The sequence below is a fragment of the Oncorhynchus masou genome, chromosome 13 (genome assembly GCF_036934945.1).
Source record: "Oncorhynchus masou masou isolate Uvic2021 chromosome 13, UVic_Omas_1.1, whole genome shotgun sequence".
NCBI lineage: Eukaryota > Metazoa > Chordata > Actinopteri > Salmoniformes > Salmonidae > Oncorhynchus > Oncorhynchus masou.
This window is the reverse complement of record NC_088224.1, coordinates 17,368,060-17,378,824: the sequence shown is the minus strand read 5'-3', so window position 1 is coordinate 17,378,824 and position 10,765 is coordinate 17,368,060. Positions and strand designations below refer to the sequence as shown.

General features: G+C 45.4%; 3 protein-coding genes across 3 annotated transcripts; 1 reads left to right on the top strand and 2 right to left on the bottom strand.

Moving 5' to 3' along the window:
- Window positions 1-23: 23 nt before the first annotated feature.
- Window positions 24-2,612, bottom strand: LOC135551817 (GATA zinc finger domain-containing protein 1). The gene is made up of 5 exons (XM_064983053.1): window positions 2,180-2,612; window positions 1,411-1,533; window positions 1,246-1,305; window positions 934-1,117; window positions 24-754 (listed from the first exon to the last, which is right to left on the bottom strand). Exons 1-5 carry the CDS (start codon window positions 2,357-2,359, stop codon window positions 564-566), a joined length of 738 nt encoding a protein of 245 aa, XP_064839125.1. The 5' UTR covers window positions 2,360-2,612; the 3' UTR covers window positions 24-563.
- Window positions 2,613-2,810: 198 nt separating this feature from the next.
- On the top strand, window positions 2,811-4,870 carry LOC135551819 (chromatin accessibility complex protein 1-like). Its single transcript, XM_064983055.1, has 3 exons — window positions 2,811-3,053; window positions 3,425-3,551; window positions 3,653-4,870. Exons 1-3 carry the CDS (start codon window positions 2,913-2,915, stop codon window positions 3,730-3,732), a joined length of 348 nt encoding a protein of 115 aa, XP_064839127.1. The 5' UTR covers window positions 2,811-2,912; the 3' UTR covers window positions 3,733-4,870.
- Window positions 4,871-5,008: 138 nt separating this feature from the next.
- On the bottom strand, window positions 5,009-10,023 carry si:ch211-57n23.1 (uncharacterized). The gene is made up of 3 exons (XM_064983054.1): window positions 9,901-10,023; window positions 8,507-9,122; window positions 5,009-5,424 (listed from the first exon to the last, which is right to left on the bottom strand). The coding sequence occupies exons 2-3, from the start codon at window positions 9,052-9,054 to the stop codon at window positions 5,283-5,285; spliced, it is 690 nt and encodes a 229-aa protein (XP_064839126.1). The 5' UTR covers window positions 9,055-9,122; window positions 9,901-10,023; the 3' UTR covers window positions 5,009-5,282.
- Window positions 10,024-10,765: the final 742 nt, after the last annotated feature.

The window sequence follows — 10,765 nt, the reverse complement described above, 5'->3', positions numbered from 1 at the left end:
TACCAAAAGGGATAGAACTTGGAGTCTATTAACAGCATCTTGATAAATACTGTTTTATTTTTAGGTATAACACAACATGTATTGCACAGATGTCCAAATAAAAATGATATGTTGTTTGAAAAACATTCCAGTACAAAGCTTATGAAAAAGGTATTTTCCACATTTATTACCGAATAAAAAAAGTCAATCCCATGTCTGTCACCTCAGGATGATCATTTCATGGGTCCGTCCCTGTAGTGTTGGAAGGGTTTGACTTAGAAGGGTTTGTAAACGTTGAATTACAAACACTTTCAATATTCAGACTATTATAATAATAATTATTATTATTATGTGGGTGTTTATATTTGTCCCATTTCATACATGTACAAGTGTGTATTAATACACGTGTGAATTGGAAATGTTTTTTTAGCATGTTCCAACTCACCCTAAACCACTCTCACGAGAGTGGGTCATGGCCGGGGTCTGCCATTATCAACGGCGACCCTGGAGCAATTTGGGTCAAGTGCCTTGTACTAGCAGACTAACAGACAAAGTTAATTTCTTCATGTTAATTGACCCAGCGGCTAATTGCTGTTGCCAAATGATTCTTTGATAGCGATGGCCGGCGTGGGTCCAATATGGGTCCAGATGTAGCCTTTCTCTGGACGGATAGGAATGGTGGGATAGGGGCAGCTCCTGGACTTGAAGTACTCCGAGGGGGCGTGGCACACAAACTCCAAGTACTCCATCTTCCTGGGTAGATCCTCCTCTGGACCTATAGACACAATCAAAAAAAATCAGTAATGGAAACATTATCAGCTAGTAGTGGTCTTTTGAGTCTACTGTGACATTACTCCCATATACACAATGTTCAGAAAGAGACCACTTATTTCTGTGTGCTCAAATGTAACTTTAAAAATGTGAGATAAATACTTAGGTTCAATCATCACTCACCAACAATGTAAGTGGCTGGATCAAACAGGTCCTTAGGACTGGCCTGGGTTGGTATCAACCAAGTCAACGCGGCACTCCTCTCACAGTACTGGTCCTGGATGAAACCTCTGATCTGTGCATAGTACGGCCTCCCATCATCCTCGTCTGTCACTTTGATGACGTCTCCCATCTGATAATACACACCCTGCACAATGACACAAAGGCAGAACGATTGTTGACAGCTATACATATCTGTGGCATACATTATACAACAGATACGTTTTATGTTTGCTAATATATTGTACAGAACTGATTTATAAAAAGTAAACATACCTTATAAAAGACTGATTCTGATGTGATGATTGTGGAAACAGATTCTGGTGCTTTGATTGGCTGGGGGGGGGTCACATTGGGAGGAGCTTAGATTTGAACCCCTGTGATTTCTGACAATCCAACACAAAGATAGTTCCTGTGTATTTGAACTAATAATATACTTACATTTTTTAGTTTGAATATGTGTCTTCTGCCTTTTCCTTTGGTAGACACCTTTTTTTCAGAGGCAGGGGCTTTGTACTTTGTGCTCCTCAACCGTGCTGATCTCCTGTGGATCTCTTGTTTAGACTGTGGACAAGATGTGTCAAATACCAAATACCAATCTCCATCAGGGTGACAATGTGTAAACATGCATATATTGTTAGTATGGAGTTACAGTCACTAAGGGGAGCACAGCACAGTACATTATAGTGCAGGCCTATGTACACTGAGTGTACAAAACATTAGGAACACCTTAATATTGAGATGCACCCGCTTTTGCCCTCAGAACAGCCTCAATTTATCGGGGCATGGACTCTACAAGTTGCCAAAAGCATACCACGGGATGCTGGCCATGTTGACTCCAATGCTTCCCACAGTTGTGTCAAGTTGGCTGGACCATTCTTGATGCACATGAGAAACTGTTGATCGTGAAAAACCCAGCAGCGTCGCAGCTCGACACACAACCTAGTTCCATACCCCGTTCAAAGGCACTTAACACTTTATTCTTGCTCATTTACCCTCCTCGGAATGGCACACATACACAACCCATGTCTCACGGCTTAAAAATGTGTAATTAACCTGTGTCATCCCCTTCATCTACTGATTGAAGTGGATTTAACAGGTGACATCATCAATAAGGAATCAGCGTTCACCTGGATTTACTTGGTATGGAAAGAGCAGGTGTTCCTAATGTTTTGTACACTTAGTGTATGTGCTCAAAACGACAAACAACCTGCTTGCCCCCGCCATTATTCTGTAGTGTGTTGGAGGACACCGAGGGTCCAGATGCTCCACTGCTGGTGCTCTTCCCCGTGCAGTTATTGCACAGGATCTCTCCTTGGTTTCCCTTTTTCCACATAGACGATGAGTTTGTTTTGCAGACAGCGCAACATGGTTTCAAACCCAGAGGCATCTTGAACGTGTTGGCCAGTGAAATGATGAATGCAGAAGCTAGCTAGCTAGCTATTTAGCTAACTGCTTTCTGGCTAACAACATCAGCAACAAAAAAAGAGCCACTCGTCCGCTCGCGCAGACAAACAGATACAGAATGCAAATAAACCCAGCAATAATCGAAAGCTATGTTTAAAGGAAAACACCGATAACCTGTCCGTAAAATGTATTTTCCTTCTTTCAGATAGTTAGTGACGTGTTGGAGCACTTAAAAGTGTAACGTTATTGCGCCACCTACTGTGATGGAGTATATCGGCAGCCTTATATTTATCGAGCAGGCAGGCTTATAAACGCTTAGCTACTTTGTAAAAATCAAGCAAAAAAACGATAATATTGTCTGAAACAGAAGTACATACGGTAGCTAGCTACTTTAGTTTTGGGTGAGAGAAAAAAAACGATCCAAGCACGCCTACTACGTCACTGATCAGGAAGTAGTGGGGACCTTCCACTCCTCGCAACTGTATATCAACGTTTGCTACCAGTACCACTGAAGAAATTTCCTTATTCATGTCAAAATGTCTGGAGACAACGTTAATCATGCATCTAACAGCAAAGGCATCTCTCTTCCAATGACTCGCGTGAAAATGATCATGAAAAGTTCTCCCGACGTTTCAAGCATCAACCAAGAGGCTCTTCTCATCACCACCAAAGCAACAGTAGGTTGAATTCAGTTTACTTGCGTAGTTATGCTAGCTAGCCAATAGCTAGGTCAGCTAGCTAGTTTTGCAGCATTTTCATACAGGCAGTGCTAGCTAGCTACTTCCATTAGTTCAAGCTCGTGAAGAAGGTAGCTAGCTAGCACTGAATGGCTGTAACAGTTAGCCAGCTAGCCCTGCACTGACATGGCTGTAGAGCCTCAACCAAAATAGGATGTAAACCCTAATGACTGAATGTCTTTGCCTCGGCTTACTTTACATCCATCAGAGCCTTGTAAATTGAAGACTGGCCTCCATTGTAGTGTCACTGTTAATAAATGGGAACTGTCCTATGTAATAACAATTTCATTCATAACACTCGTGTCTTGTAGGAACTGTTCGTTCAGTACTTGGCTCTGTCCTCGTTCAATAATGGACCAGGGAAAGACAATAAGACACTCTTGTACAGTGATCTGGCCAATACTGTTGAGGGAACAGAGACTTTTCAGTTTCTCACAGGTAAGAAATAGTGTTGCCACCACCACGTGACTTACATTCTCTTCTCTCTGAGCATACAGTAGGTAGTCAATATTGACTATCTGTTCATTATACCGTTGCAGATATCCTACCAAAGAAGATCTTCGCTCGAGATTACCTGAAGCTCATAGAGGAAAATCCAATTGAGGAAGCAGACAATTGAAAAGACATGCAACCCTTCAAGCAATAGTGGTTGCTAGCATGGAGTCTGTTGAAGCTTTTTTTCTCCAGCTCATTCCATACTACTTCCAGGCGATGGTATTATATAGGCCTTCCCTGAGACGTACTAGAGTATATTATGTTTACTACCATTAGTTGCCCAGTCTTCCAGATAATGGTCATTCAGTTTGGGGTCAGAAAGAATCAGTATGTGAGTTGACAACAGATAAACCATTAAAATCATAATCATATGCTGACCATGATACCACCCACATATTCCCCCCTACAGCAATCACCTGCTGCCGAAGAGAAACGTTTGTGCTTCCTCTGGTTTTGATACCATTCAGTCCAAATAGTGCAAGCTTTCATCTGTTTTGGGCATTATTTTTCTAAACAAGATCTTAAAGCAAAGGTTGAACAAATCAGGTGCTTTAAAAAACTCTATATTCAAGACATATATTCCAGTTCTCAGGTCAAACCAAATTAACTCATTAGTTGTGTCCTTTTTATAAAGAGGAACCCCAATGCGCAGTCTTTGCTAATGCAGACTATCTACTTTATGACTTTTTGTATTATATACCTTTCATTCATAAACAATGTTGATAACTTATCTTTAGAGATCTACACATGCAAACCGATTCCTTTTAGCAATGTGACTGAGTATAAAAGACACTTTAGAATTTTGCTGTGTTTAATGTGATATTTACCATATTACTCAGTCAAAACCATTGGTAGTTTCAGTACTGGGTGGTTGCAGGCAGCACTAATTTAATATTGAATCTCTAATTTCATTTTTTAGTAACAGCTCCTCTCAGATTGTGATGAATTTACGCGAGGACCGTCATTGCAATATTTAGGTTTATGTGAAAAAAATAAATCACCACACAGACTTAATGCTACATTTATTAAATCAAAGTCTAAATATGCCACTGTGTGTGGTTGAACTATAAAGCAGGCTACTGTAACTGCTAGCGTGTATGGTCTCAAAAATGGAAAGAATGCACTGAACTTGAACCTCTGTCTATATTTCTACAAGTGTTTGTAACAGCAATTTCATCCCATCTAACAATTGAGACTTGCCTTTTGTTTTGTTTTTGTGTTCCATAGTTTAGTTAATGAAAATAAAATCTTCATGCTCTACAGATCATTCCCTATTTGTGTTCTATTGTCTTCACCTTGATGCAACAAAGCATTTACATAAATGTTACAATTTTATACCACATTGTATAAGTGTCACACAGTTTTACTTCAATAAATAACATCTCTTTCTGGAACAGGTGTGCATGCTGAGTATAAAAATAGGTTTTATTTCCATCAAAATCTCCCTGATGCTGTAGGCTTTGCATGCAGTTTGGGTTTCAGATAGGATTAAAATACACCTAATAGGAATGTGACTACAGAAGAATAAAATACCTAGTTCATATACAAAGAAAGTGCACCTCATGTTTTGTAAAGGGTTTTTTAACCTGAGTTTGCATGCATTGTTAGTGGGATATATTACATGACGGTACAGTTAATTCAAAAGCTGACAAAAAAATATCCTGAAGAACACATTCACTGTGCCATTAGTTTGTCAAGTCGGAGTTGCATGATGTGTAAAGACTTCTCTAGGCTAGAGAACTGTTTCTCTAGGAGGGCTGCCACGTTGTCTTTTCCGTTGATGGAGTCCTTCGTTTTGGCAATGTGCTCCTTTATACTAGAAACAGACAACATCAACAAAAAATCACAAAAGGTTCTCATACACATGAACCTAATAACAGGTTTCATACATTTTACTATAACAATGTACTCTTTGAGCTCCTAAATATTTACATCGACACACTATCAATTACACACACATTAGTATTTAGTTGTGTATTTTATGTGTGCGACTGTTCTTGTCTATCAGTGTAACAGTGTTTTATTCCATGTCATGTTTTGTGTTTTTGTGTGGACCCCAGGAAGAATAGCTACTGCTTCGGCTAATGGGGATCCGAATAAACAAATACCAGCGGGATTGGTTCAAACTGTATCATACTAGAAAGAGAAAGTCTGATCTCATTAAATTGCATTGTAATGAATCTCATACCAGGACTTTGATTCAGCCAGATGTGGGGAGGACTGAAGAAGTAGAACGTGAAATGATTCAGGCGACTGTTCCCGCTCTGTTCTTGGACCCCTCTACTCAGTAGGACAGGTCCTGACTAGTGGTTGATCATGCATGACTTCATCTGCTAGGAATTCAACAATGCTGGTTGTAGCAGAAAGCTCCACATACCCTTCTATTTCTGCATTGCTTGCTTTTGGGGATTTTTAGGATGGGTTTCTGTATAGCACTTTGACATTGGCTGATGTAAAAAGGGCTTTATAAATACATTTGATTGATCGTTTAGTTCCCTCACTCCCCTACACATTATCCTGCTTGCACAAGTCCCTAGAGGAAGTAACCTCAATTCCCTTTGAACAAGCTTCTACAATCATTGAATTTCTCAATAGTTTTACTATGCCTTTAACAAACACTGTGTTAAAAAAGACATTGATATGACTGAGTATTCATTCCTTAGGAGTAAAAATAAAAGCAACACTACCATGCCGTCCTATTTAACACAAACAGCATGTGGAACAAGACTAGGGGCCAACTCAGTGCTGTGGTGCAGTGAGTGAATCTCCCCCCTCACCCTGAGAAGGTCCAGCGCTCTGTCCCCTACCCCTCACCTTGAGAAGGTCCAGCGCTCTGTCCCCTACCCCTCACCTTGAGAAGGTCCAGCGCTCCGTCCCCTACCCCTCACCTTGAAGGTCCAGCGCTCTGTCCCCTACCCCTCACCTTGAGAAGGTCCAGCGCTCTGTCCCCTACCCCTCACCTTGAGAAGGTCCAGCGCTCTGTCCCCTACCCCTCACCTTGAGAAGGTCCAGCGCTCTGTCCCCTACCCCTCACCTTGAGAAGGTCCAGCGCTCCGTCCCCTACCCTCACCTTGAGAAGGTCCAGCGCTCCGTCCCCTACCCTCACCTTGAGAAGGTCCAGCGCTCCGTCCCCTACCCTCACCTTGAGAAGGTCCAGCGCTCTGTCCCCTACCCCTCACCTTGAGAAGGTCCAGCGCTCTTGTCCCCTACCCTCACCTTGAGAAGGTCCAGCGCTCTGTCCCCTACCCCTCACCTTGAGAAGGTCCAGCGCTCCGTCCCCTACCCCTCACCTTGAAGGTCAAGCGCTCCGTCCCCTACCCCTCACCTTGAGAAGGTCCAGCGCTCCGTCCCCTACCCTCACCTTGAGAAGGTCCAGCGCTCCGTCCCCTACCCTCACCTTGAGAAGGTCCAGCGCTCCGTCCCCTACCCCTCACCTTGAGAAGGTCCAGCGCTCCGTCCCCTACCCCTCACCTTGAAGGTCCAGCGCTCCGTCCCCTACCCCTCACCTTGAGAAGGTCCAGCGCTCTGTCCCCTACCCCTCACCTTGAGAAGGTCCAGCGCTCTGTCCCCTACCCCTCACCTTGAGAAGGTCCAGCGCTCTGCCCCCTACCTTGAGAAAGTCCAGCGCTCCGTCCCCTACCCCTCACCTTGAGAAGGTCCAGCGCTCCGTCCCCTACCCTCACCTTGAGAAGGTCCAGCGCTCTGTCCCCTACCCTCACCTTGAGAAGGTCCAGCGCTCTGTCCCCTACCCCTCACCTTGAGAAGGTCCAGCGCTCTGTCCCCTACCCCTCACCTTGAGAAGGTCCAGCGCTCCGTCCCCTACCCCTCACCTTGAAGGTCAAGCACTCCGTCCCCTACCCCTCACCTTGAGAAGGTCCAGCGCTCCGTCCCCTACCCCTCACCTTGAGAAGGTCCAGCGCTCCGTCCCCTACCCCTCACCTTGAGAAGGTCCAGCGCTCCGTCCCCTACCCCTCACCTTGAAGGTCCAGCGCTCCGTCCCCTACCCCTCACCTTGAGAAGGTCCAGCGCTCTGTCCCCTACCCCTCACCTTGAGAAGGTCCAGCGCTCTGTCCCCTACCCCTCACCTTGAGAAGGTCCAGCGCTCTGCCCCCTACCTTGAGAAGGTCCAGCGCTCTGTCCCCTACCCCTCACCTTGAGAAGGTCCAGCGCTCTGTCCCCTACCCCTCACCTTGAGAAGGTTCAGCGCTCTGTCCCCTACCCCTCACCTTGAGAAGGTCCAGCGCTCTGTCCCCTACCCCTCACCTTGAGAAGGTCCAGCACTCTGTCCCCTACCCCTCACCTTGAGAAGGTCCAGCGCTCTGTCCCCTACCCCTCACACTGAGAAGGTCCAGCGCTCTGTCCCCTACCCCTCACCTTGAGAAGGTCCAGCGCTCTGTCCCCTACTCCTCACCTTGAGAAGGTCCAGCGCTCTGTCCCCTACCCCTCACCTTGAGAAGGTCCAGTGCTCTGTCCCCTACCCATCACCTTGAGGGTCCAGTGCTCTGTCCCCTACCCCTCACCTTGAAGGTCCTGCGCTCCCTTCCCTCCCCTTCACCTTGAGAAGGTACAGCGCTCTGTCCCATACCCCTCACATTGAGAAGGTCCAGCGCTCTGTCCCCTACCCCTCACATTGAGAAGGTCCAGCGCTCTGTCCCCTACCCCTCACATTGAGAAGGTCCAGCGCTCCGTCCCCTCCCCCTCACCTTGAAGGTCCTGCGCTCCCTCCCCCTCACCTTGAGGGTCCAGTGCTCTGTCCCCTACCCGTCACCTTGAAGGTCCTGCGCTCCCTCCCCCTCACCTTGAGGGTCCAGTGCTCTGTCCCCTACCCGTCACCTTGAAGGTCCTGCACTCCCTTCCCTCCCCCTCACCTTGAAGGTCCTGCGCTCCCTCCCCCTCACCTTGAGAAGGTCCAGTGCTCAGTCCCCTCCTTCCTCTTCTCCTCCAGTGTGAGGAACACCTTCTGCATGGTCGCTGTCGTCTCTGTCACGTTCAGGTAGTCCGCCCTCACCACCTGCAAGTCCTCCAAGGCCTGCTGTTTAAACGAGGCTGAAGTTCCCCCTTCTACCACCACCTCGCTGGCCAGGGACACCGCCTGCAGGGCCGCCCTATTCTGGAGCACCAGCAGACGAGACTGCTCAAACTCCTCCGGCCCGGCGATGTCGTCCCAGCAGACTGGGGAGGCAGAGGGCAGCCAGAAGCGCTGGGAGCAGTTGACAGGATTCCCCGGAGTCTCTGTCACAAAAGGGCTGTCGGCGGGGAAGCTTTGGAGTAGATCCTGGAGGTTGAAGGAACCGGAGCCCCACTCCCAGTCTCCCTGCATGGGCTTCCCTGACTCAGGGACGGGCGTGGGTCCCACCTCTGCCCCCACCGGGCACCAGGCACTCAGGAGGCAACAGGAGAGGCAGAGCCAAGCCCAGCTAGTTGTTCCATCGTGGAGCCACTTCATCACAATGTAGCTGGACTAGTCTTGTTCCCCAGCAGTGTCTATTAGCCTGGCAAGCAAGGCTACTGGGCCTGAGGAGTAATGTAATGGGCATTGTCATTTAGATAGACCTAATTTGTGCTGCTAGAAATAAACATGGTACTAGTCCAACAGTGAATCATTCATCCAGGAAAACATGAGCTCATTTCCAAGCCACAGGACTCTTTGTTTTGAACGTTACAGTTCACAGTAACCTTTCTGCATTTCTCACATATAATATGTTCTGCAGACAGAGGTTAGTGACTTGAATCCGTTCTTGAACAACTTTCACTTATTTTTTCCTGTGTATTTTCTTCCTACCAGTAGGGTGGTCTAACAGTAATGTTTGGCATTGTGGCACTAGGGCAGACTGTCTAACCAGTTTTCCGTGTTATGTCCTTGCTGCAGGCGACAAAATGTGTTTAAAAGTATTTTCCTGATACTTACAGTACAAATGCAAGCCTATAAAGCATTGCAATAATGTTGTGGGACCATCACTGTTAAACACATCTTAATGAAACCACCTGGACATAGGTGAAATATAAACAACTAAATGCAAACACAGTGGGCTACTCCACTGCTTATGTTATGAACAAACTCATTTAGATATTTGGTTCCAACGAAAATGGGGTCAATCAAATCATTACCGACAGGCGGTGGAAAATAATCCTAATCGTTCCAACACTGCAATCGGTTCATTCTGCAAACGGTCATAATTTTGTCGTATCTTCCTGTTTATACAATATCTTCGCTAAACTGTCAAGCAAAGCAACAACATACTTACAAATGTAATCAAACGGCGTATTGCAAATTTCTTATTGCAAAGATTACCTTATAGAAGAAAATTCCGGAGACGTACGCAGTTTAGTCCGTCGCTGGTGCAAGTGAAGTCAAATTACACATGGTGAGTTTTTGGAAAGTATGACTCGCTCTCTCCCTCTTTCTCTCAGCGGTTTGAACAGCCTGGTGTCAGAGCATTTCGTATTATTCTGTACGTAAATCCGAGGCATAATTTAGTATGATATGCATGTTACATTTCGTATGGTATATATTAATTTGTACATGTCCTCCACCCATTTCGTATGATATCTTACGAAATCCAGCTAGGTGGCTAACGTTACCGAGACTAGGAGTTAGGTATAAGGTTAGCTAAAATGGTTTGGGTTAGAAGGGTTGGGATAGGCTAACATGCTAAGTAGTTGCAAAGCAGCGAACAAGTAGTTGAAAAGTTGCTAATTAACAAATTGTCCATGATCCGATTTGAAACCCGTTGGGTTTCTAGACGTTCGTGTTATAGGCTCACCCACCCAACATTTGTGTTTGCCTTGAGTAACCATCTGCCTTATGTAAGAGTATCTCGGATTTACGTTTACTCTGTTACGTCTAGTCTGACACCAGGCCGAAGAACAAGCAAAGCACCATGAATTTGTCGAATACCAACAGATTGCGATTTTGTAGTGTAATTTTGCTTGTAAAGTGAAATGAGTTTTCTTAAATTGGTCATTTTAATTATCTGGTTTATTTATGTGGTACTGACAGCTGTAATTTTAGATGCCAACTAATACAAAAAAAAATCCGAATAATTTGTCCTATAAATGTATCTTCTGAAAGTTGACTGAAGAGATATTGTGCGCAGGTTGTGTCCTGCAGATTTGACATGGACTCAAGTAGAATACATGGGAAAAAGTCGACCCCA